The sequence below is a fragment of the Ochotona princeps genome, chromosome 16 (genome assembly GCF_030435755.1).
Source record: "Ochotona princeps isolate mOchPri1 chromosome 16, mOchPri1.hap1, whole genome shotgun sequence".
NCBI lineage: Eukaryota > Metazoa > Chordata > Mammalia > Lagomorpha > Ochotonidae > Ochotona > Ochotona princeps.
In genome coordinates, this window is record NC_080847.1 from 12,822,637 (window position 1) to 12,848,808 (window position 26,172).

Genomic DNA, 26,172 nt, shown 5'->3' on the forward strand with positions numbered 1-26,172 from the left:
GAGGAGGAGGAAGAGGGCTGCGCAGGAAGGCAGGCCAGGGCAGCCGAGGCAGGAGCCGGCCCGGCACAGGAGCGGGGTTCGAGGACACGGCCGCCCAGCCAGCAGTTGAGGGCCTCTGCTCAGCTCCAGCTCGTGGCGGCCAAGGCGACTGAAATCACCACCACCTCCAACTTTCTCCAAGAACCACACACGGGAGGGGGAAAATATCACAGGCCTTTCCAATGAAATCATTCCCACAAGCCCTGCCCACGCCCAGAGCTTCCTGGCGGGGGCCGTCCTCCTCCCTCCCTCCCTCCTGTGCAGCACCCACCCAGACTGAGGGCACATTCATACCCCAAGCCCCTCACCTCCCCCAGGCCTGTTTTCCTTCCCCAGCACAAAGCACCTTTATTCTGCCCCCCTCCCCGCACCCTAAACCTGAAGCCGTTCAGTGTTCTGTGTTTGCCTGTCTGGGGAGGTGGGGCTGGGGGCCGGGTGGCAAGGAGCAAGGAGTAGGGGGGGGACAGGCTCCAAGACTCCAGGGTCAGTGTTTACATTAGAATCTCCCCGCAGCTTAGTTGTGCCACGGGTCCCTGGGGATAGGCTGCAGTGGGCCAGCAGCTCTCATATCCTGCAGAGAAGGGGTGCTGTCAGAAACTGCTCCCGATTCAGTCAAACAAGCATTGTTCCCGCTCCTTCATTCCTTCAGAGTGAGTTTTTTTTTCCTCCCTCCCCAAAGCATTTTTATTTCACTTACTAAAATTTAATCATTATATTAGGGGATCAGGTTCTAAATGCAGACTTGAAGCTGCCAGGCCGGCCCCGGCTGGGGGTGCCGAAGCCACACACAGGCAGGAGCATGAATGGAGCTCAGTCTGGGCTTGAGCAAACATTGGTGGAGCCCGACTGCAAAGGACGCCCCCTTGCACAGCCTCCCGCCACCCCCGGCTGAAAGGACAGAGAAACTTTCTTTCCAAGGTGGCAACACAAGCTCCTCTTCCACTCCAGGTCCAACAAAGACAGTTACGTCTTGAATTCCAGGTCCCTTCAGGGGACAGAGTCCCCTTTCAGTTCAGTGCCTCCTGCCCACACAGAACGAAGCGGCACCAAGGTGGGCAGAAGAGGGCCTCAATTTAGGGTATGCTACCACTCATCTCAAGGATGCGCTCTCCGCTCCCAAGCAGGCTTATCTGATCATTCCTGGCAAAGGGGAAGCCCCGAGCAATCAGTCCACTTGTCTGTATGTGTAGAAAGGTTCCTCCAATTTTGATAGCTAATCTACATCAACAGTAGCTACAAAAACATTGGCCTCAGAAATAAATGAAGGGACATGGAAACATGTATTTCAGATAATGAAGCCAAAGAGAATGCAGTTGGTAAGGGCTGAGCTGTGGCAATGACCTTGCAAAAGAGAACTGCGGGCAAGCTTTTTTTCTTAAAGATCTAGTTAATTTATCTATTTGAAAGGCAGAGCAACAGACAAATAGAGAGCAAAGGAAACAGAAAGAAACAATAGATTTTTCATCTCCTGGTTAACTCGCCAAATGGCTACAGACAGGCTGAAGCCAAGGGCCTGGAATCCCATCAGGATTTGCGGTGGCCAAGTCATTGGGTTATCATCTATGGCTTTCCTAGACCCATCAGCAGGGAGCTGGATGGGAAGCGAAGCAGCCAGGACTGAACAGGTACTCTGATACGGTGCTATAAATAGTACTTTAACCTGCAGTATAACAATGCCAGCTCTGGCAAGACTATTTTAAGAAATTGAGAGGGCCCGGCACAGTGGCCTAGCGGCTAAAGTCCTCGCCTTGAAAGCCCCGGGATCGCATATGGGCACCGGTTCTAATCCAAGCAGCTCTACTTCCCATCCAGCTCCCTGCTTGTGGCCTGGGAAAGCAGTCGAGGACAGCCCAATGCATTGGGACACTGCACCTACGTGGGAGACCCGGAAGAGGTTCCTGGTTCCCGGCATCGGATTGGTGCGCACCGACCCGTTGCGGCTCACTTGGGGAGTGAAACATCGGATGGAAGATCTTCCTCTCTGTCTCTCCTCCTCTCTGTATATCCGGCTTTCCAATAATAATAAATGTTTAAAAAAAAAAAAGCAATTGAGAGAAACATCTGGTTCAGACTAATCTGCTGCTTCAGATGCTTCTTACTGTTTTTCTTTTCTTTCTGGAACAGATAACCTGTAATGCACCCAGGGGCCGCGGCGGACGTCAGCGGGTTTAAAAAGCCATCTCTGTTAAACTCCACAAACAGACTGAGAGGGCTTTCCTGGTAGCCTCCACGGCCAGCACAGAACTAGGATCAAAAAATAATATTGATAAGTTGTTTTTAAAAAAAATATTGACTTTTTTTAACATCTCCAACTACACACAAAATTGGTTACCTTTTCTTTTTTTAAATAGTTGTTTTATTTATCTCAAAGGCTGAGTTACACAAGAGACAAGGAGAGATGGCTCTTCCGTTTTCTCTCCAGTTGGCCATAATTGCCAGGGCTGGATCAGACCAACCTGAAGCCAGGAGCCCAGAGCTCCATCCAGGTCTCCTGTGTATCTGATAAGGACCCAAGGACTTCAGCCATCTTCTGCTGGTTTCCCATGCACATTAGAGGGAATTAGATCAGAACTGAAGCAGCCTCGATTCGAACTGACATGGTAGACACTAGTTTATCCCACATGCCACAACACCAGTCCTGGCTCTCTTTCATTAAAACAAATTTTAAAAGTTTTCCTTGGAATTCTCCAATTCTCCTTCTATCAGAACTCTGCCCACCCCCACCCTTGCCCTCCACAAACTGTAAGAGAAGAAAAAAGGGAAAGAAACCAAAGACTGATGATCAGAGAGATATATGAAGCACACAAACAGAAACAATGGATGCTGACGCTTGTAATGATCTACTTCCTAAAGTGAAGCATTTGGCTATTTTTATCCTTACATTGAAAAATAAGAACAACCAAAAACTATATTTCACGGCTAGAAAACTAAATGCTCCAAACCCTGCATCTCAAATGAGCACACCAACTTCCTCTTCTGCCACCCTTTCCCTAAATCAAACGTCCTAGGGCCTGCAGAGAACCCAATCACAAAGGCCCCAGATGGCGGACGGGGAGACTCCCAGAAAAACAGGTAACAAGGAGACAAGGTGTATCCTTGATCACCAGGAGCAGAAAGGAGTGCAGCTCAATCACTTCCCTGGTAAAGGTCCATCGGCAGGGAGACCCAGGGTGGGTGGGTAGGGCCGCAGGCCAGCAGCCAGAGCATGCTCACATGAGTTCAAGTCCCTTGGGGACTAAGCACAATATTCCAGCAGTATTTTAAGGCACAAAGTCAGAAATAAAGAATGTCTGGCAATTACAGCCGAGGGCACCAAAGGTTCTGGGAAGGGTATAGAGGCTGCAGTGTGGAAGGCGGGCACCACTTGGCCCAGGACACACCGAGGCATTCAACAAAACCCAGGTACTTGAGGATTCAGACCCAGGGGCCCTCAGCAGAACAGCAAGCGAGTGTCTGTCCCAGGGTCAGGCAATGTGGCGTTCAGTGGGTTTCAGTAACTCAGGCCCTGGCTACCTCCTTGGCTAGGGGAGGAACAAAGCAGAGAAGGCGTCACAAGATATGCAGATTGTGAGACAGGCCCTGTGTTGGCAGTGCAGCGCCCTCGGTGTACCGCAGCAGGAACACAAAACAGTGCAAGGGCAAACTGCAAGGGTGAAACCAGGAGCCCAAAGCCCGCCCTGTGATCCCAAGCAACTGAGGTACGTCAGGGAGCTGGGAGTCGAACACAGATCAGGGACAAACAGAACAACTTAAAGAAACTGGAAAAGGTGTGTGGTGGCCACCAGCAGGGTGGGGTGGCAGGAGGCTGGCAACTGGGATTCCCTCACTTTCCTCCCCGCACAGGATTTCATGTTCTCTGCAGTGCAGAGAACAAGGTCTCAGTTGAGTCCAGCAGGAGGAGGAGGAGGGAACTGCTAGTAGGGTATGGGCTCCTAAGTCTTCTGAATCAAACTCTGGGCCAAAGCCAAACCCCAGAATAGCTCCATGAAAGCAACCCTTCTTACATGTAACCAGGACATGGCACCACAGCAAACAGAGGGAAACCAAACCCAAAGGGGGGGGGTGGTGGAATCAACAGAGCAACATTGAAGAAGGACCAAAAAAAAAAAAAAAAAAGAGTCCTCCCTGTAGCTCAATGTGAGTCTTGTTTGGCAGAGGAAAGGTAACCATCACCTCCATGCAAAAGCCCCTTAGAGAACTCAAAAGGAAAACGCTGTCAGGGCTCAGTTTCCACCTCTGTAAGCCTAGAACAAGGATGCGAACGGGAGAGAGGTCAGTGAGGGGGAGTGCTTCAAAAGGACAAAGCACAGGTGGGAGGCAGAATCTGTCAACCTTCCCTTCTGTCACAACAAGCACCTTGGGTAAAAATCTACAGAATCTACCTGTTATATAGCAGAAAAGACAAAAGCTTGCCTTGAGTAGATTAAAACAATTTTTTTTTAACTATTTACCTGAAAGGTGGAGCAACAAAGAGGAGACAAAGAGGACAGATCTTACATATGTTGGTCCATTCACCAAATGCCCAGAGTGGCAAGGGCTGAGCCAGGTAGAAGCCAGGAGATGGTTTCTCATGTGGGTGGCAGGGACCAAAGCCATCATCGGCCACCTCTCAGAAGCATTAGCAGGGAGCTGGGCCAGACACAGAACAAGTAGGACTTGAACTGGCACTTGATATGGGACATGGGAGCACCCCTGAACTTTACCTTTTATTTATTTTTTTAAAGGTAGAGAAGTTGGATAATCAGGGAGACAACATTATGGGAAATCCTAAAGTGCATCCTTGTCTCTAAGCCCAAAAACAGACAGATCAAAGAAGTAAGATGCCTCAGACACTCCCAGGTCTGCAGCCATGACCGCAGGCAGGCAGGCAGCAGACACACAGCCTTTGAGATCCAGCCAGAGAGGAGCAATCCTCACAATGCAGAAAATTACCAGCATCTACTCAGTATTGAAACATGTAGAACAGTATGCCAGGCACGTGGGAAAAGGCTGTGGGCTCTGAGGCCTGGCATGAGAACACATGCAATGTTACATCAGGCAAGATCACATGACAAACACATTTCCTGTTCATCTTTTTTGAGGAATTCGGGGTTCTCCTTCACTCCCTCACTGAGCAGTCACCACCCAGAGAAAGAAGAGCTGGCTAAGCAAGACATTAAAGTGACCACAGCTGACAACAGATGCTGCTACGCACGAGCGAAGAGCCCACAGTGAGAATGAACACTATTCAATCAGAGTTAAAGCTTTTCTGAGCATGAAGAGGCTGCTAACATCTGTCAACTCCTGATCTAGATACAGCTTTAGAGGTCTTTCAACTTTGAAAACATGTCAGATTAAAAAAATGGAGCTAAAGAAAAACAGTAGCAGCAGTGGCAAGAGAAGGATGTGGGCAACTGTACTCAAACGGAAACGTGAGGGAGGAGAGACACCAATCCGACCTTCAGGCTTCAAGTCAGGGAATATGGACGCAAGTGGACAGGGCCAGCTGTGGCATTGCAACCTGTGATGCTGGCACCAACATGTCCCAGCTGCTCTGTTTCCAATCCAGCTCTCTGCTAATGACTTGAGAAAAGCAGTTAAAGATGGCCTGTGAGTGGAAGTGGGAGCCCCAGATGAAGCTCCTGGCTTTGGAACTGTGACCACCTGAGGAGTGAGCTAGCGGACCAGAATGGGGTGAGTAGTGGTGGTGGTGGTGGTGTGTGTGTGTCTCCTTCTCCCTGTAACTCTTTCAAACAAATAAATAAATCCCTTAATAATGATAATAAAATAATCATAAAGAACAAAGCACCAGTGTTGGAAGACAGAAGGTGTGATCAGTCACAGACACACTGATTTCTCACACAGAGAGGCTGCACATGCAGTCACTGGGCTCTGCACCTTGGAGGAATCTCACTGGGATGAGTGAAATCTCCGGGGTCGGGGCACTGATGCCCATTCCGCATGTGGCCTCCTTCCCAGCGGGCCCTGGCCCTCACCTGGTAGAGGAATCTTTGGCTGAAGTGCTGCATGGCCCCTTGGAGCTGACTCCGCTGTGACTGCCACTGCTCATAGCTGCGCACATACTCAGCTGTGGGCCGCTGCCACGTGGTGGTCCGTGTGTTGTGATCCACATAGTAAAACCTGCCTCGCGGATCTGTGCGTTTTTCCCAGCTGGAAACACAAAGCTCAGAATTAGTACAGCAACCACTCCTGCCCCTGCCCCAATTTTAGCAAAATTTCAGGATAGCTAGCAATGAGGGACCAGGAGAGGTGAAAAGGTAGTGTTTGGCCAGTCTCGGCTGTGCCAGGAGGCTCAGCCCCATAGGCTTCAATCATAGAAGCTTCTGGGGTTTCCATGAATATGGCAGATGTGTGGTTGTCTCTGTAATAACCAAGCCTTCCTTGATATTAGCTCCTGATTTCCATTTGTGGGATTCAAGTGGTTCTAGGGAGGCTGATTCTGGTCCCAATGCTAGATCGGGAAGCCTCACTAATCCAGAAACAGCTATGTGACCTACACTGGGTCAATTAGAATGAGTCTCAGAACTTCAGCAAGGAGTTCTGGGAAATGCACACCCTGAAGAAGACACAGTCCTGAAGGCAGTCTTGGACCCAGCGGACAGCAGAGCAGAAGAGTAAAAGGAAAACCAGGGCCCAGCGCAATAGAGTAGTGGTTAAAGTCCTCGCCTCGCATGTGCAGGGATCCCGTATAGGTACCGGTTCTAATCCCGGCAACCCAGCTTCCCATCCAGCTCCCTGCTTATGGCCTGGGGAAGCAGTCGAGGATGGCCCAAAGCCTTGGGACCCTACACCTGTGTGGGAGACCTGGAAGAGCTCCTGGCTCCTGGCTTCGGACTGGCTCAGCTCTAGCTGTTGCACTCACTTGGAGAGTGAATCAACAGACGAAAGACCTTCCTCTCTGTGTCTCCTCCTCTCTGTACATCCGCCTTTACAATTAAAAAAAAAAAAAAAAGGAAAACCAGTCCCTTGGGAAGTAGTACTGTTAAGTCACTAGATCCAGCTTTACTTGGAATCAGGATTCATATCTAGAACCTTCACTTACATGAGTCAATAATTCCCTTCACTATTTAAGTTGGGTAACAATTTTTGCTCCTTGCAACTTGAACTATCCAGATATGAAGTGCCAAGAAAAACACACTGCATGGCCTTAAGAACAGGACATGGTTCAGACAATGGAAGGACTCTCCAAAATGCCAACTTTCCAAAGCTGGTCCTAACATTCATGGGCAAGACAGGGCAGTCAATAGAAGAAAAGAATCCATATTTCTGACTGGCCAACACCACACACAGAGAAGACACAGAGCTTTCTAGGGTGATGGAAACTTTCTAATCTTGATACATATTGTCAAAACTCAGCAGACAAGGGCTATTGTTGTGGTATAGCACATTCAGCGGCCACTTCCAACACCAGTGTCCCACACCAAAGTGCCAGGCCAAGTCCCAGCTGACCTGCTTCTGATCCAGCTCCATGCTAACATGCCTAGGAAAGTGGTGGAAGATGGCCCAAGTACTTGGGTTCTGTCATCCATGTGGGAAAGCAGAATTGTTTCAGCATACTGGCCTTGCCCTGGCCTGGCCTCAGCTATTCCGGCAGTTTGAAGAGTGAGCTAGCAGGTGAAAGATCTCCTCTCCTACCCTCTGCTTTTCTCTTTGCTCCTCTTCCCTCCCTCCATTTCAAATAAATAAAATAAATCTTAAAAAAAAAAACAGCAAATTACACCTGAGATGTGTGCACCTTTATGTGCATAAACTACATTTCAACGTTTGAAAGCTCGATTTGCTGAGGCCAGCACAATAGGTCCACAGGCTAATCCGCCATCTGCAGAGGATAGCAGCCTAGGTGGGTGCCAGTTCTAGTCCTGGCTGCTTCACCTGCCATTCAGCTCCCTTCCTGGGAAAACAGCAGAGGATGGCTCAGGTCCTTGGGATCCTGTACTCATGGAGGGAGACACAGATGAAGCTCCTGGCTTCAAGTCAATTAAGCTCAGGCCATTGTGAACCAACACATGGAAGTTCTCTCCCCCACCTTCCTTCTCTTTGTAAAATCTGCATATCAGATAAAATAAATAAATCTCTAAAAAAAAAAAAAAGAACTTGATCTACCAGTTTACAGGAAAGAAAATGGTTAGAGGACCACGTGATATCACACCACAAGGTCACAATCAGCAGCAACCAGAATACGAGAAATTCTACAAGACAATGTCCAGGTATTTCAACAAACAAATGCTCCCCCCTCCAAAAAAATATAAGAAAATAAATGTAAGAGAAATTTAATAGATATACACAGGTACTTCAAAAAGGTCATGGAATTAAAAGACAAATTTTGATATAAAAGAATCTTGAAATCTATGTATAGCTTTTTCGTAATAAAATTTCCCGTGAACTTTTTCAAAGTCCCTGCATATCAACTAAAAGTAATGTGTTAAACTTGAGCTTAAATCTAACTTAAGCAAATCATGTGCAAAAATACATTTGTTTAAGACAAGTGAGGACCCTGGCTGAGTGCAGTATGACTCAGGAAATGTTATACTGGGTGGGACAACAGTATTGCTACTTTCAAGTTTTTACGTATTTGAATGACAGAGAGAAACAGAAGAGTGAGGGAAAGAACCATTTCCCATCCACTGGTTCACCCTAGCCAGGGCTAGGCCAGATGGAAGTCAGGAGTGCACACCTCAGGGCATGACTAGCTGTAGGCTGCAGCAGAAAGTGGAGGGGGACTCAGACCACACACTGCCTGCCCCTGGCTTTGTGTTCATTTTGTTTATCTATTAAAGATACCTGTGATGGATTTATGGGTCAAACAACATGCTGTACAGGATTTGCTTTAAAAATCAGCAGCCCTTACCAACAAGTAGGAAGGCAGGTGAAATACATTGTTAGTGACTACTACACTTGAAGGAGAGTTGCAAGGGATTTGTTGTATCATCTTTTCAAATTTGGTATCTCTTTAAAATTTTCTACTCTACGATTATAAACAGGATAGGAGAAGTAAAGAAACAACAAGATTCTGACTGAAGAAGACAGGGCTGATACAGTGCAAGGGGATCCTACCACGGGTTACACTGTGTGACCGCGAGTGCTGGGGGTCTGTTCCCTACTCATGCTCATTGCCTTTGGATTCTTATCTCATGTGACAAGCCCCCCAGCTTCGCGAGCACCCCCAGTTCCATCATTTCTCTGTCAGCAGCTGAACTGTGAACAGCGTCTCTCATCTGCTGTTCCTCCTCCGCTGTGCTGCTGAAGAGCCCATGATTCCTGTCCTTACTAAGGCCCAGCCTTTCCTGCTAGGGCTGAACCATTACCTTTGTGAAGCTTCCCCCAAGCTGCTCACTCTACAGTGACCCTCCTCACGGTTACCTCCTATGCCAGGATCACCTGAATGACTAATGAGCGGATGACTGCACTCAGCCTTAGCTACCAGGCCCGCTATCCTCTGCTCCTGCCTCAGACGACTGTTCCTCACAGACCACCCAACAGGCCTGCTGACACAGGGGCGCTGCTGCTCTCACCATGGCCATTACATCCATGGGACATGACTAGGCCCACTAATTAGGGACGAGAGCCTACACACTCATTCTGTTCTCCCTGGGTTCCTGACAACTGCAGCAGAAGAGGCATAGAGTGCTTGGCCTGAAACTCAGGAAGAACTAATCCACAGTGAGTAAAGAGCCAAACAACCCCCAGGACAACAGTATAACTATTCTGGAAATAAGAAAACACAATGTGGTGTCCTCCTCAAACCTTAAGAGTACATCCCCCTAAGAAGCCGTTGAACTTGACTGGACAATAAGATGCTGGACTCTATGTTTGGTATACGCTTGCAATGGGGGAATCTCAACTAAACTTGAGCTGTGGTTACGCAACAAGGTGGAGGAATCCACCATGGTGGGAGGGTTTGGGGAGGGGTGGGGAGAACCCAAGTATCTATGTAACTGTGTCACATAATACAATGTAATTAATGAAGTTAAATAATAAATAATTAAAAAAAAAAAAAGAGTACATCCCCACCCATCCTCTCAAGACACCACTGAAGGGCTGGCGTTGTGGTGAATCTGATGAAGGCATGCATGGCCTGTGATGCCAGCAGCCCATTTGAGCACCAGTTCAAGTTCTGGCTGCTCTACTCTCACCCCAGCTCCCTGCTGATGTGCCTGGGAAAGCAGTGAAAATCAGTCCACATGCTTGGGCTCCTGCACCGAGTGGCTCCTGGCCGTGGCCTGGCTCAGTCCTGGTGGTTGTCATTACTTGTGGAGAGAACCAGTGGACAGAATATTCTATCTACCTTTAAATAAATAAATGGTAAATTTCCTTTTAAAGTAAAATTAATAATAATAAAGTAAGATACCACTGAATATTCCTATCTGTATCCTACCTAGGTGCTCACCAGGTCAAGTACCTCCCAGACCAGGCAGGCTGAGGGTCAGCAGCAGTCACTCACTGAGAGGTCAACACCGTGTTCAAACGCGCACATCACACATGCACAAAGCTCAAGGAAGTCGGCGGCATTTACTGAAACAGCCTAGTTTTAATTTGTGACACATTTTGAGGAATTTGAATGTCGACTGGGTGGTTTCATGATATGTAAAAAATACTGTGAATGACACTGTAGCTTCATTTTCAAAAAGATTTTTCTTTTTCAGAAACACGTACTAAAATGCAGATAAAAAATATGATTGTTAAAATTCACTGCAAAATAATTGAGAACAGGGTTGGAGTAAGGAGGGAGAGTCAAAGAACAGGAACTGGGGAATTTTTTTCTGTAACGGGCCATGAAATAAAGGTATTTCAGGCCTGTTGCAATTATTAGTTTTGCTACTGAAGCACAAAAGCAGTTACAGACTGTAAACAAGGGAGGGTGGCTCTGGTCCAGTAAGATTTTATTTGGAAATGCAGGTGGAGGGTCAGATTTTGTCCACAGGCCTGTACAGTGACCCTTGATTCAGACAGAACAAAATTAGTTAGGACCTGGTCACTACTGAAGCTAAGGGTGGAGTATGTAGAGGTTTCCTCAACTATTCTCTATACTTAGTGCACATTTAAAATTTTCCATTAAGATACGAAAATTTCTGTAATAAAATGTCTAACTTTCTAAAATTTTATTAAACCACAGTTGGTGTGTAACTCTGGGAACTTCGTTTTGATTTCAAGCAAAAAACAGAAAACAGAGTGTGCCCTGATGATGACAGACTGTGAGTCTCCTTCCCAGAAGGGAGAGGAGAGAGAGGAAAAGGCTGGCATTCTACTGGAAAACTCAAGCTCACAGCGGCCCATCTGTGGAAACTCGCCGGGCCAGGAGGTGAGATGGGGTTTGCCTGGCACATACCTGACAGCTAAACCAAGCCAAGCCTGGGGCCTCCCCACTCCTGCCTCTGACACACTTTCCCTCTGCAAACTTAGGAGGGGGAAGGGCTCACATTTTATCTAAGAGCCCACCATGGGAGCTTTCTTGGGGCAGGATTCTTTGCCATGCCTGGAATACATTCCCATTCGAAAGCTCTCTCACTACTAGACACAAGAGGCAATATCCTTCTGCCTCTGGCAGACTGGAACTCAAACCCCTTCTCCGTGGACTTAGATGGTCTCCCCTCCCTGGGAAGTCTCTGCCAGCCTCCTGTCTTGGAGTCCTCAGCTGAGTTGTCACTAAGCACATCTGTCTGAGCTGCACTCTGCCTAGGGGAGCAACCTGGCACAGGATACTGTGAAATCCATCAACATTCTTCCTATCCTGGCCTTCACATACCCTGTGTTCCCCAGAAATCCTCTAAAAACAATAGTATTTCTCCAGACAGGAGTGTGGCATTAAGGGGATGGATGGGACAAGCAACCAAGTGATCCAGGATAAGTATGACTGCTCTCTGCTACTCCTGAAGGAAGGAGTCGGTCACTCAGTCCCATCAGGGGATGCCTGCACACATGACTCAGGGTGTCTGGTCTCCTCCCTCTACAATTCAACAACTATGCTACTGTAAGCAACCCTTAATAAAGCCCATGGTCATTGATCATGGCAAATACAATGCATGTAGGGAGAGGGGAGAAAGAAAAGGGAAGACAATGGGGAGAAATGGGGGATGGGGTGAACCCAGAGAGGGTGAATGGGAAAATGAAGACAGGCACAGCAGCTTCTGAGCCGAGGTTGCTCAGTTTATGCCTTACCCTGGAGGAAGAGGCCGCTCCCAGGTGGTAGTCTTGGTATTGTGGTCAACATAATAGACACGCCCATTGGGCAGCTCTCGTTGCTCCCATCTGAAAAGCAAAGCCAAAGGAAGCGTGAGATGCACAGTTGAAAGGCATCAGCTCCTATGAGGGAGGAAGCGCTTCTCAGTGAGGGCAGCCGCTGTGCAAGAAATAGCAAAGATGACCTGCAAGAGCCGCCCCGTGGCCAGGAAACCCAGGGCTCCACACAATCAATGCACAAGGATAACATACCACAGAGCACTCTGCACTCCCATAAATGACTGACACAACATGTGGTCTACAGATTTCTCCATGTCATCACTCCTCAACTGCTTCAGAAGCAAAGATCCAGTCAGGAATGGGACAGAAGCTGAGGACCTTTTCCTCCCCAAATTCACTTATGACAAAATTGTGTGCAATTTCTGGGTTGCAAAAACTCTTCAGAAAGTTTATCTCTGGGCCCTCCGACATTTGTAGCCTGTGCAACCTGTTAAGCATCACAATGTATGTGACTCTGATTATTCTGGCATCACATACATCCGTGATTACATTCACTTGGTTTTTTTTTAAAGATTTACTTATTTTTATTGGAAAGTCAGATATACAGAGAGGAGGAGAGGCAGAGAGGAAGATCTTCCCTCCAATGGTTCACTCCCCAAGCGGCTGCAAGGGCTGGAGCTGAGCCGATCTGAAGCCAGGAGCCTCTTCCGAGTCTCCCACACGGGTGCAGGGTCCCGAGGCTTTGGGCCATCCTCGACTGCTTTCCCAGGCCATAAGCAGGGAGCTGGATGGGAAGTGGGGCTGCCGGGATTAGAACCGGTGCCTATACGGGATCCCGGAACATTGAAGGCAAGGACTTTAGCCATTATGCTATCACGACGGGCCTACATTCACTTCTAAAAATAAGATTAATGGGCCTGGCGGCGTGGCCTAGCGGCTAAAGTCCTTGCCTTGAATGCCCCGGGATCCCATATGGCCTGGAAAAGCAGTTGAGGACGGCCCAATGCATTGGGACCCTGCACCGTGTGGGAGACCTGGAAGAGGTTCCTGGTTCCCGGCTTCGGATCGGCGCGCACTGGCCGTTGCGGCTCACTTGGGGAGTGAATCATTGGATGGAAGATCTTCCTCTCTGTCTCTCCTCCTCTCTGTATATCTGACTTTGTAATAAACTGAATAAATCTTTTTTAAAAAAAAAAAGATTAATGTTTACAAGTGGTCCTTAATGAGAGGGTTGGGTGAATCAAGAAACACAGTAACTGTTACTGACTGTTCTGCCTGTGAGGCTGTGCAGAGGTCACCATAGGTCGGGGGGCATGGGTGACTCACCTGTGCTGCTGACAGGGAGAAGGTGACTCAGACAGAACCCAGGAGCCAAGGCTTCCCCACCCCTACACCCATCATTCACACAGCATCCGGTGACAGCTCTGCTATCCAGAACATAGCAACCTATCCATCTGGGATGCACAATGTGATTTCTGAGACAAACTACTTCAGAAAAGACAGAAATGCTCTTATTTCTACTTTGGGTACTGCATAGCAAGGCAGCCTTCTCCAGGCAGCCAGCAGAGTGGGTTCTGCCATAACACTTGTTGGTAAGACATACACTGGTCTCAACAGGATTGATACAACATGAATATAAGGAGAGGTTCATGTCTGCATATCCAGGGTTTATTGTGAGAAACACAAGGTGAACCCAGCAAACCTCCCCCAACTAAGCCTGGACATAGACCTGTACAGGCAGGAGCTGGCCTGGTGTGCCACGTATTTCATGCATCCTGGGCACACCTGGTACAACAGCTCCTGGCAGACTTCAGATAGCATCCCCTCCCACCCCCCCATCCCACGCCACCTCACAGCACTGCTCAGGTGCTGCAGCTCTTCCACGTCTGTGTCCACAGCAAACCCCAGCTCTTCTCAAGGGAAAATTTCATTATTTGTTGTAGCGTCATGATTTTCTTTCTTTCTTTTTTAAAGTTTTATTTATTTTTATTGCAAACTCAGATATACAGAGAGGAGGGGAGACAGAAAGGAAGACCTTCCATTGGCTGATTCACTCTCCAAGCAGCCACAATGGCCAGAGCTGAGTTGAGCTGAAGCCAAGAGCCAGGAGCCAGGAGCCTCTTCCAGGTCTCCGAAACAGGTTCAGGGTCCTAAGGCTTTGAGCTGTCCTCGACTGCTTTCCCAGGCCACAAGCAGGGAGCTGGATGGGAAGCAGGGCCACCAGGAATAGAACCAGCGCCCATATGGGATCCCTGCACATGCAAGGCGAGGGCTTTAGCTGCTAGGCCACAGTGCTGGGCCCTGCTCCTATTATAAAGATAAAATACCTGTTATTGTTGCAACTAGAGATTATAAAAAGAAAACACTAAACGTTTTTTCTCATTGTTGTAACTTTCATTTTATCATCTGTCTCCACTTTGGATCTTTCATCTGAGATGAAGGAAACACTTTGGCTTTATGTCACCTCAGCTAATAGTCTCATTTGAAGACTTTGAGGACAGGATAATATTTCCAACTGTGTGGGCGAAACACTGGTTGCCAGCTCGGCAGTATTCCCACACAGTGCCTGAGACAAAAGTAGAGCCGGGTCCTCAATCCTTATATTCCAGTTCTGTGGCTCCTCCGAGTGCAGAAGCCCAGACACGCTGCGTCCCTCCCATCTTTGGTCACAGCTGATTCTGGAAACCAAAGTCTCTCTTCCGGGATCGGGGAGCGGGGACGCTGTTACTGTGAGGCTCACCTCAATGTCCTTCTCTCAATTAGCTTAGTTAGAGTTGTTGGAGGAGCAAGATCTTTCTTCCATTATCTTTTTTGACATCAATTTTTCCTTTAAAAACCAGACTCCTGCTCAGTCTAAATGTGCACACGTGTCCTCCCTGATCCTTGGCCTGGCCTCCCTCCCCACGGTTCACACAAATCTCTCCCCTTCATTCACGCTGCACAGCTGGCCAATTCCGCTGTCACTTCTCCCCAGTAACTGCTGAGCCACATAAATTAAGCCTCTGACTGTCTTGGTTTGGTCTCCCCAAGCCAAGAAGCTGATGCTGGCCTTGCTGCTCATCACAGGGATAGGTTCAGACCCTCAAGAGCAGCTTCTTCACACTGAGATTAGAAGGCGTGACAATCAAACCACTCATGGGTCTCAGCCCCACATCTTGGTCACGTGGGTTGTACCAGCTCCTACTAAAGAACTTCCTTTGATGCTCTTAGTCACAGTGACCAAAGCATCAAGTTTGTATCAGCTCCCTACCCAACGGATTGCTCTTTGGCCTTCAATGACTAGCATTCAGCTCTGCCAGGGACTACATGGGGTCTTAGTTTTCTAAGGTGCTTAAAAAAAGCCATCTCCAATTTCAATCCAACCTAGGCACTTTTCTTTTTCTTATTATTGCCATTGCTCCAAAGGTTTAAAAAAAATGTACTAATTGACTGACTTGAAAAGCAGAGTAAGGAGAAAAAACCAGAGCTAGGAGAGGCTGGAGTCCGAAGCCAGGAATTCCATCTGGGTCTCTTACATAGGTGGTAGGACCATCACCCACTACCTTCCCAGGCTCATTAGTAGGAAGCTGGACCAGAAGCAAAGCAGCCAAGACGAACAGAGGATGCCAGTGTCACCAGCAGCTCCTTAACGTACTGTACGACACTGGCTCCTCTAGTGGGTTCAGGTGCCTTTGTGTAGCTGTCTGCCTTCCTCCCTGGCTGACCTCCCTGGCTACTGCAGACATGTGGAGAGTGAACCAACCAGTGGATGCAGAACCAGCCTTCCTCTCTCTCTCTCTGTCACTCTGTCTTTTATACAAATGAAAAAATTAGCATTTTTGAATGCTCAAAAACTCAATTTTGTATTATTCATTAACCTGTTCACTACTGAATAACACAGGCAATGGGCACTGGTAAAAACTCTCATTTGAAATTCACTCTCTCCAATAGAAAATGAAATCATAAAATCTAAAAACATTTGCCGCTTGCTTAGACAAAATCTAAATTTCAAAAGAACAAATTGGAGGTAGTCAAGTATCCTTAAAGTTTCCCATGCAAAAGTTCAACCCCCCATAGACAAAAACTACATGAAAATTATCTATGCTGAAATTTTATGTTTCTATAATAAAAGCCTCTGAGTCAAACCTCTCACCTGAGCTCCGGTCCCTTCCGGGGTGAACCCTAAGATTGACTTCTGCAGGGAGGCTTTCAGACTGTTTTATGAGCCAGGAATTGGAGTGCAATGGCACATATCTCCTGCTCACTGTTTGTACTGCTTCAGTAGGCTCTTTGTAAACTGGGAAGGAAACGTGTTAAATTCAGAACCCTAGCTGAAATACTGAATCAGGCTTTAAATCTAAGCACACCAAACTCCTTTCAATAACCACCAGCAACCCGCGTTTTATGGCCTCTTGGCACCGCAGCAGCTACAGAAGCCCCCACTGTAGGCTGGTGTTCTCTGTCCTTCTTCAGCCTTTCCATTTTCTCTGGCCAGGAAAAATTCCCAGAGCTCTTCACAGAGGCTGGCAATGCTAAAACACATGTTTTCACAGGGAGGCAAGATCATGCCTGCAGACTGCCTCTTTAAACAAACCAACCAAACAAAACTGGTTTAAAACATTTTTGCAAATAAAAGGTTGGCAATGCAGGAAAGTGGCCACTCTCAGCAACGGTCAGTGGGGGCACCATGTCTCCAAAGCACAATCTGGTAACTTGGCCAAACTCATACCTCAGGAGCACCCTTCACTCAGCACTTCTACTTCTGCAACCTACCCTGACAAAATAACTAGATGTCAGAGATTTTCTATAAGTGGATCTGTTACGACAGTTACAGAAAAAACTGGGAACAACCTAAATACACCCAATTGGAGGATTAATAAACTTATGCATGGTATTTCTTAAAGGATCTTTATCCATTGAAAATGTCGTAGAATACTGGCTTGCTCAGTTGTCTACAATACTATGGGTATAAAAGATGGTTATGGCTTGACAGGACAGCCCGCATTCACCCACACTGGAGACCCAGATGCACTTCCTGACTCCTGGCTGCCACCTGGCCTGAGCTCAGGCACTGCAGTCTTTTGAGGAAATGAATCAATGGATGGAAGACCTCTGTTTCTTTCTGCTTCTCTCTCTCTCTCTCTCTCTCTCTCTCTTTCGTTGCCACATTATCTTTCAAATACATATTTTTGAAAGTTTCAATAAGAAAAAAAGATACTGTCAATTAAACTATGATAAGCCCATGCTTATAATTCACATCATAATTTTAAAGTTGCTGAAGTGAGATAAAATGCTTATCAAAAAAATGTGGAGTTATGAGCATGCAGACAAAATTATTACAATTTCAGAGTATGCTAGATAAGATGCAAAATGCACATGAAGATTATTTAACCATTTTAAGGTTTTCTTTCTTTTTTCATTAGTATTAATATAAAGAACAGATTTTATGTATTTCATAGGTATTTCTATGTTAAGTTTTAAGCTTTTGTTCAATAACAGACATTGTGAACAGAATGAAAAGAGGAAGCTACAAATGAGGATAAAGATATGCAGGGCAAATCACAGAGGAGCACATCATATTCAACACACATCAAGAATGCTGCAGGCTGAAGCGGAAAACCTAAGCAGCCAAGAGGAAAAGTGGGCAAAAACACACGAAGAGGCAAATCACAAAAAAGTAAGCCAAGGAAACAAACTCAAACATTAAAAGGAGGTTTGGGGCCCGGCACGGTAGCCTAGTGACTAAAGTTCTTGCCTCGTGTGCATCGGGATCCCACATGGGCACCGGTTCTAACTCCAGCAGCCCAGCTTCCCATCCAGCTCCCTGCCTGTGGTCTGGGAAAGCACTCGAGGACGGCCCAGTGCCCTGGGGTCCTGCACCTGCTTGGGAGACCCAGAAGAAGTTCCTGGCTCCTGGATTCAGATCGGCTCAGCTACGGCCATTGTGGCCACTTGGAGAGTGAATCAACAGACAGAAGATCTTCCTCTCTGTCTCTCCTCCTCTCTGTATGTCTGACTTTGGAATTTAAATAAAAAGGCAGGGGGGCTCAGTCACAGCAGTATTCAAGGAAAGTCAAAAGCGCTGCGTGACACCATTCCCAGCCACAGTACTGGTCATAACGAGAAAGTCTGACCCTTCTTAAAGGGGTGCATGTTCCCAGGAGTATGCCTGGACCACTGAGTCTGAGAAGCAACCTGACAGCTACTCACTAGAGCTGAAGTTCCTCATCCCCTCGATAGTATGGAAAATCCAGTTCTGGTATACATTTTAAAGCAGTAAACAGGTGCACAAAAGACAAACACACAAACTTCACTGCAGCAGAATTTATAATTGTTAAAAAAAAAAACAAGGTATTTGCCTGTTCACACAGCACACTGTCACACAGCAGTTTCAATTAATGCCCCAGGTTCCATGCATTTCTGCACTCAGGGAATGGTGTCACAGTGGGGTTCATACCCAGAACTCAGTTGGACTGAGCAGCTCTTATTCATCCAGGGGCTAACAGGGTAGGAAAGACCCGCAGCACCGCAACACTGCCTTGTGAAAGCCCGTACGGCTTTTCCTTGTATTCTTCACCATTTCGCCAGCATGCTTGGGACACTTTGTAACAAAAATAAATGGAAGCATGTACTATTTTTTTTAAGATTTATTTATTTTTATTACAAAGTCAGATATACAGAGAGGAGGAGAGAGACAGAGAGGAAGATCTTCCGTCCAATGATTCACCCCCCAAAGTAAGCGCAATGGCCGGTGCTATGCCAATCCGAAGCCAAGAACCAGGAACCTCCTCCAGGTCTCTCATGTGGATACAGTATCCCAAAGCATTGGGCCGTCCTCAACTGCTTTCCCAGGCCACAAGCAGGGAGCTGGATGGGAAGTGGAGCTGCTGGGATTAGAACCAGCGCCCATATGGGATCCTGGCGGTGCGTTCAAGGCAAGGACTTCAGCTGCTAGGCCACGCCGCTGGGCCCGGAAGCACGTACTATAAGATGACTAAATTTTGATAGAAATCTGTGTATATCTTTTTTGGGAAGCCAGGCAAACTGCCTCAGGTTGCCACACATGCAAGATGAGGATAAAGTGGCTCTTCACTGAGAGTTGCGAAAACTACAAGAAGGAATCCATGTATGAAAGCCAGGAGCTTTGTAAATGACCACAGTGAACAGTCAGAACACACGCAGCCGTGACTAACAGTCAGGAAGATACACACGTTGTGCATACCAAACGCCACTGGTTCAATCTGGGTGGGCACCGCCACTACTCACTGCACTTCTTCCTGTCCTCTTATTTGTCTCCTAATAGTCCATCAGTGGGCTTTTATATTAAATATACAAAGAGAGTATCTCAAATAGTAACTACTGATGATGTGAAATCATAATGCACTCATTAAACAGAATCTCCCACTTCATGTCCCTGGACGCCAAGTACCAAGCTAGGTGCTGCGGATACAAAAGTGGACATAATAATCTCTGGTTTTAAGTTCTCAAAAAGTATACAGAGATGAAAATGATTACACACACCTTGGGAGGGGAGACCATCTCATGCCCATCCTCTGACAGCTCAAAAACCTCTGGGAAGAAGGCACAAGGTCTGAGACAAGGAGGTGGAAGCCAGACACATGTCCTGCTCAGCATGACCTAAGCCCCCAGTAATCCTTGTAAAGCCAAGAACTAAACCCCACTCAGCAAACTAGGGGGAGGGAGGCCCCTGTGCCCTGGTATAACCAGGAACTACTCAAGGTGGTCCACAGCCCAAACTGCCTGCTACAGCCCTGGACCTGGAAGAGTGTCGAGGCTTAGAAGCATTTAGAAAACTTGTTACCTCGGACATTGCCACAACACCCAGATACCTGTGACTTATAGACTGATCTCTGAACAGAGCACAGAACAAAAGTAAGGAATCATAGTGGATGAAAAGTACAAAAGTAAAACAGCCATAATTGAGGGTTGGTTCTTCACAAATCATTTGAGAAGCACAGTTTGAAAACCCCTTGGCCTAGGCGCTTTGGCTGGTGCTGAGAGTGACTTTGGAATGAAATCTGGTGGCAGCAGCTGGTTTGTAACTTAGCAGAGATGCTCCCAGTGCCAAGCTCCTTTGCAAGGTCTCCACAGACAGAACAACACCGAACTCCTGCATAGTTGCCATCCTTGACAGTGTCTCAGGGACCATCTGGACAAAGCTCTTCTGGGGTGCCACAACTGACATAAAAAAGAGGGGAGATGGTAAACCCAACACATGCAGAAAATGGTCTCCTCCTCAATGAATCCTGCTCTGAGGCAGGAAATGACAAGGAGCCAGTCACTGTGGGGGCAGGCACCGCTGCAGAGCAGCCAGGCTGAGCTAAGCTGCCCGTCCAAACACAACGCCCTCCCTTATGTAAGAAACCGCAGTGGCGTGCGCCGCCAGGGCGAAATAATGCGCCTCTGTGTAAGAGAGACAGAGCAAGCTGCAGAGGCCTGGGTGTACTTGCAGCTGATGGAAGCCACACATGCACACAGTCTGGTAATAAGTATTTGGTCCCCCAAGCAGGCTTGGTGCTGATAAAAAACAGACACTGGGCCAGCTGACCAAAGCTGACTCTTCCGTAGCCCACTGCCTGGGCTACTATCTCAGGGGCCTACAGAATCTCCCTCGGTTATAAAGCAGACATTTGTAACCTGAAAACTACATACCCTTCCAGAGGTTTCCTTCATGCTAACTAAATTGAAAGCTACAGAAAGCAAGAAAGTTTAGAGGCAAGGAGGGCACAGGATGAGAAGTGCTGCATTTGTATCTTTTATTTAGTCCTTAAAACACGCAGATGTGTCTGAGCATTCTCACCTGGGACAAACGTGAGGAAAGCAACACAACCACCTGAGAAAAGAAGCATGCCCGTTGGTTCCCCAAGCAAGCTTGCTGTCATGGCTCCCCATAGAGGACAGAAGAGTTGAGCACATGAAGCTGGGAAATCAGCTGGAGGCCTGGCAAAGCAACCCAGACCAGCTCACCACCATCCACCAGTGTACAAAGTCCTTCATGGACACAGGCGAACACTTGGACTCAAAAGAAACACATATCTGAGCTTTGGTTTTGTTTTTGAATTTAGTTCTCCTTGCCTTGACTCTCTCTTCCCGCCCCCGTAACCCCAATTTGAAAGACAGAGAGAGAGATCTTCCATCCACTAGTCATTCCCCAAATATCCACTACAGTCAAAGCTGGCCCAGGCTAAGCAAGGAGCCAGGAATTCCATCTAGGTCTCCCATCTGGGCGACAGGAACCTAAGTACTTGAACCACTACCTGGCTGCCTCCCAGGGTGCACAGAAGCAGGAAGCTGGAATGACAATTACAGCCAGGACTGAACCTAGGAAGTCAGACATGGGAGGCACCCGACCCCAGGCAGTGCTTTAGCTGCTGTTCCAACAGCCACACAAATGAACCTGAAGCCAAACAACTCAATGAAAGAGCACAGAAATGTACTTTCTTATCTTGGAGAACAAAATGCAACATTCTCATACTAGCTCCTTTTTCATAGACACACCAAAGAAGCACAAAACATTTATTCATACAGATGGAAAAATGATGCCATTACAGTTCATTCACTTATTCATTACAAACATACCTTAGGGGCCTACTTTGTGCCAGAAACCCTGCCAACCTGGCATGTATGGCCTAATAGGGCAGAGATGTGAAACAAGCATTTAACAGTATAAAAGTTACTGAGGCACACACAGATTTAACCTTGTCTACCAGTGATCAAGGAAGGCTTTCTAAAGGAGTTACTGATTAAGCTGAGTCTTAAAGACATACAGGAATTAATTTACAAAACATTGAAGAGAGGTTCAGAAAGAGTTAACAAGGTTAAGCAAGGATCTGAAGTTCAGAGAGGATGGAGTACTTGTCAAACTAATGTTTCAGAGTTTCTCATTTTCTAACTGACTTTTTAAAAAGATTTATTTATTTTTGGGCCCAGCACAGTGGCCTAGCGGCTGAAGTCCTCCCCTTGAAAGCCCCAGGATCCCACATGGGCGCCGGTTCTAATCCCGGCAGCTCCACTTCCCATCCAGCTCCCTGCTTGTGGCCTGGGAAGGCAGTCGAGGACGGCCCAATGCATTGGGACCCTGCACCCACGTGGGAGACCCGGAAGAGGTTCCAGGTTCCCGGCTTCGGATCGGCGCGCATTGGCCCATTGTGGCTCACTTGGGGAGTGAAACATCGGATGGAAGATCTTCCTCTCTGTCTCTCCTCCTCTCTGTATATCCGGCTTTCCAATAATAATAAAATCTTTAAAAAAAAAAAAAAAGATTCTTTATTTTTGTTGGAAAGCCATATATACAGAGAGGAAATACAGAGAGAAAGACCTTCCATCCATGGATCCACTCTCTAAGTAGCTACAACTACTTGGAGCTGGAACTGAGCCCATCCAAAACCAGGATCCAGGAGCCAGGAACTTCTTCCGGGTCTCCCACATAAGCACAAGGTCCCAAGGCTTTGGGCCGTTCTCGACTGCTTCCCCAGGTCACAAGCAGGGAGCTGGTTGGGAAGTGGAGCAGCCAGGATACAAACCAGCACCCATATGGGATCCCAGTGGATGCAAGGTGAAAACTTTGGCCACTAGGTTATTGCACTAGGTCCTTGTTTTTGTTTTATTGGTTTTGGTTGTTGTTGTTTGTTTTGTTTTTAAGATTTATTCATTTAAAAGGCAGAGTAACACAGAGAGAAGGACAGAGAGAGCTCTTTCACTTATTGACTCATTCCCAAAAAACGCTTGCAACAATCGGGGCTGCACCAGGTCGAAACCTGAAGCCAGGAGCTTCCTCCAGGTCTCCCGTATAGGTGCAGGGGCCCAAGCACTTGAATAGTCCTCCTCTGCTTTCCCAGGCACATAAGTAGAGAGCTGGACAAAAAGTGGAGTAGCCAGGACTCAAACCAGTGTGAATATGGGATGCGAGCACCACAGGCCATCATTGCAACCACTGTGCCATAGCACCAGCACCAAACTGTCATTATTAAGGCTAGGGCTGAGACAGTAGAGCAGACAGTGGCTTCCACAGTGGACCTGAGTGGCATCCAGGGTCATACCATGCAGGGCTTTTATTAAGGATTTGCAAAATTATCCCTAAGGACAAGAGGAAGCCACAGCAGTGTTCTAAGTGGTGAAAAGTCATGCTTGGAATTTTACTTTAAAAGGTTAAAACACACTGGGAAAGAATAAGTACAATCACTGAGGGATAATGATAATTTGGTTTGATACATGCAAAAGCAGACAGCCAAGTGGGAAGATCTGAGAGCTACTTAAGAGAGAAGCACTTTCTCATTCAACTGTGACCAACAATGACAAGAAGCAGCAGGAAGAGTGGAGACACAGGGTCTGGAGGGCCAGAGGCCAGACTTGCCAGGTAGCAGGCTTCAGGAGAAGTAAAAGATGAATGGCAGGATGGTCACCCAGGGGGCAGGTGGCACCTCATCAGGAGGGAGTTCAGACTTCAGCGTGGAAGCAGCTAGAGGGCATGAAGAATTCTGCTTTATTCAAGGTGGGTTAAGAGACCCAGGCAGAGCAGTCCTCCCAGGCAGTGGATCACAAGAGGACTGGTTTCAAGATACAGAAGAGGAAGTTGGCATCAAGTCCCGAAGGAAACATGGAAACAAACAAGCTGACAGGAGTAAGCACCCAGAGTGACGGGAGCAGGCACTAACAACATGTGACTGAGGACTTGATAGGTCTTAAATAGCAGTGAATATTTTGTGTAATGACAGAATGCATCATGTAGTAGATGAACGCTAGTAGATCATTGTCGCGGATGTTACATTTATACATTCCCTAACAGATAAGGGCACTTTGTAAAATCACATAGTTTTTTCTTTGCTTTTGCTTTTATTTTTTTTTAAGTTTTTTTTTTTCAATTGGAAAGGCAGTTACACAGAAAGGAGAGACAGAGAGAAAGATTTTTTTTTGTCCACTGGCTCACTCCCCAAGTGGCTGCAATGACAGGATCTAAGCAGATCCAAAGCCAGGAGCCAGGACCCTCTTCCAGGTCTCCCAAGCAGGTGCAGGGTCCCAAGGCTTTAGGCCATCCTCAACTGCTTTCCCAGGCCACAAGCAGGGAGCTGGATGGGAAGCAGGGCGGCTGGAACACAAGCCGTGCCCATGTGGGATCCTGGAGCACGCAAGGTGAGCATTTAGCCACGAAGCTACCGTGCCAGATTCTTTTCTTTTGTTTTTAAGATTTGTTTTATATGAAAGGCAAAGTGACAGAGTGAAAGTGAAGAAAGAAAGAGATAAAGAGATCTTCCATCAAGTGATTCAATCCCCAACGGCAGCAAAGGCCAGGGCTGGGCAAGGCTGAAATCAGGAGTTCATCTATGTTTCTGACGTGGGTAGCAGGGACGCAAGTACTGGGGTCATCTTTGCCTGTCTTCCTCGTTACATGAGCAGACAGCTGGATTGTAAGCAGAGCAGCTAGGACTTGAACAAGTTCCCTGACACAGGATGCCAGGATCTCAGGAGGTGGCTTAACCCGATATAACACAACGCTGGCCCCAGTAAGTATTTCTACAATGGTACATAAATCTCCCTGCTACAGTACAGCCCCTGTTAGTTTCCAAAACAGAGTGACAGTTTTAATTCTCTCATTGGTCCCCTGACTTCTGAAAGAACACACCAGGAATAATTTAAGAATTTGCTTGTCTAATTCTGCTAACTGTGTAAGTAGGGCTGGGCGGGTACGGCAGGTCTCTGAGATGGAAGTGGGTCACTGTATAAGGTCCTTTCAGCTTTTCTCACAGAAGAGCCAATTGGAAGCTGCTGTCCTCATGACCATGGCCAGTGACAACCTCCAGTCAGGAAGTAGATGACCTTCAGGCCCAAGAGGGCTCACAATACATTGAGGCCTCCTGCTAACCTTTGAGGTGGGTGCTGGAAGGCCATGTGTGCTGGAAAACTGGGTCTATAGCACTCTTCCCTGGAAAACTGCCCATGTTCACAAAGGGGGCACCTCGCCAGCCCTGTACATGCGCCTCATCACACTTGAACAGCTCCAAGGGGAAGGCGCCATTTGAGCTCTACCTGGCCAAGGGTTTCAGTCTGTGGCAGGATGCAGGAGGGAATCGGCTTCCCTGGGCACCTCGCTCCGCCAGGCTTAGCATAAAGAGGGTTTTCAGAGCCTGGAGTTTTCCAACTGCCTGGAAACAGGAAGCGCTCAATCCCGAAGAACAGTAACCCTCACACACGCCCTACATAAAGACATGTTGAACCATTAGCCCTAATTGCCTGTGACTGACATGGGAGCAAAGCTGGCCTTCCAGGCATTTGCTCAGTGGAAAGAAAACAAACAGCTCACAAGGGAACAGGGCCGCCATTTTTCCCCCTTTCTGCCAAAAGGTTTTTGCCCTGTTTCCCCCAAATTACAGCATGCAGATCTGAAGCTATAAATCAAATGAAGCTCTTTCAAGTATTCCTTACCACCCACAAAAGAGAAAAGGCCTATGTGGAGAGAATATGTCGGACAGAAGCAACTGGCGGATCATCTTGTTACAGAATCAGGAGCTTCCCACGAAGCCTGAGCAGAGCTGCCTCTCGAGGCCACCGTCCTCGTCAGGCCGGAAGGACTAAGAATCAGCTGCAGCAGGTCTCACACGTCCAACCTTGGGAGACAAGGCGCATGAGGCGTGCCAAAGGCTGGGGACGTGATGTGTGTGCGGTGAAGCCACCTCTGCCTTTGGGAGACAAGGGGCATGAGGCGTGCCAAAGGCTGGGGACGTGATGTGTGTGCGGTGAAGCCACCTCTGCCTCCAGATGCATTCCAACGTCAAGCAAGAGCCCTCACCCTTTCTTTCCCTTCACCAGCCGTGAGGACTCAGAGGACATGCAGCATCCCCAAGCCAACTGCCGCAGGGCTGCTGTCAGGCCAACAGAGCAATGCAGACACTGGCTTCCTCCATACAAACAAGCGCACCAGCCTGGCTTTGAGAGTGATCAGAAGCCACTGAGAGAGGCCTT

At 47.6% G+C, this 26,172-nt stretch overlaps 1 protein-coding gene across 2 annotated transcripts in view; it reads right to left on the reverse strand.

Annotated features, from left to right (window-relative positions):
• Positions 1-26,172, reverse strand: part of WWP2 (WW domain containing E3 ubiquitin protein ligase 2) — a 122,272-nt gene that overhangs the window by 12,577 nt on the left and 83,523 nt on the right. For both annotated transcript variants that reach the window (XM_058675112.1, XM_058675113.1), the window contains exons 9-10: positions 12,196-12,285; positions 6,015-6,189 (exon numbers count right to left, since the gene is read on the reverse strand). In XM_058675112.1, the coding sequence (XP_058531095.1) occupies positions 6,015-6,189; positions 12,196-12,285 (265 nt within the window). The remainder of the gene's footprint in view (positions 1-6,014; positions 6,190-12,195; positions 12,286-26,172) is intronic.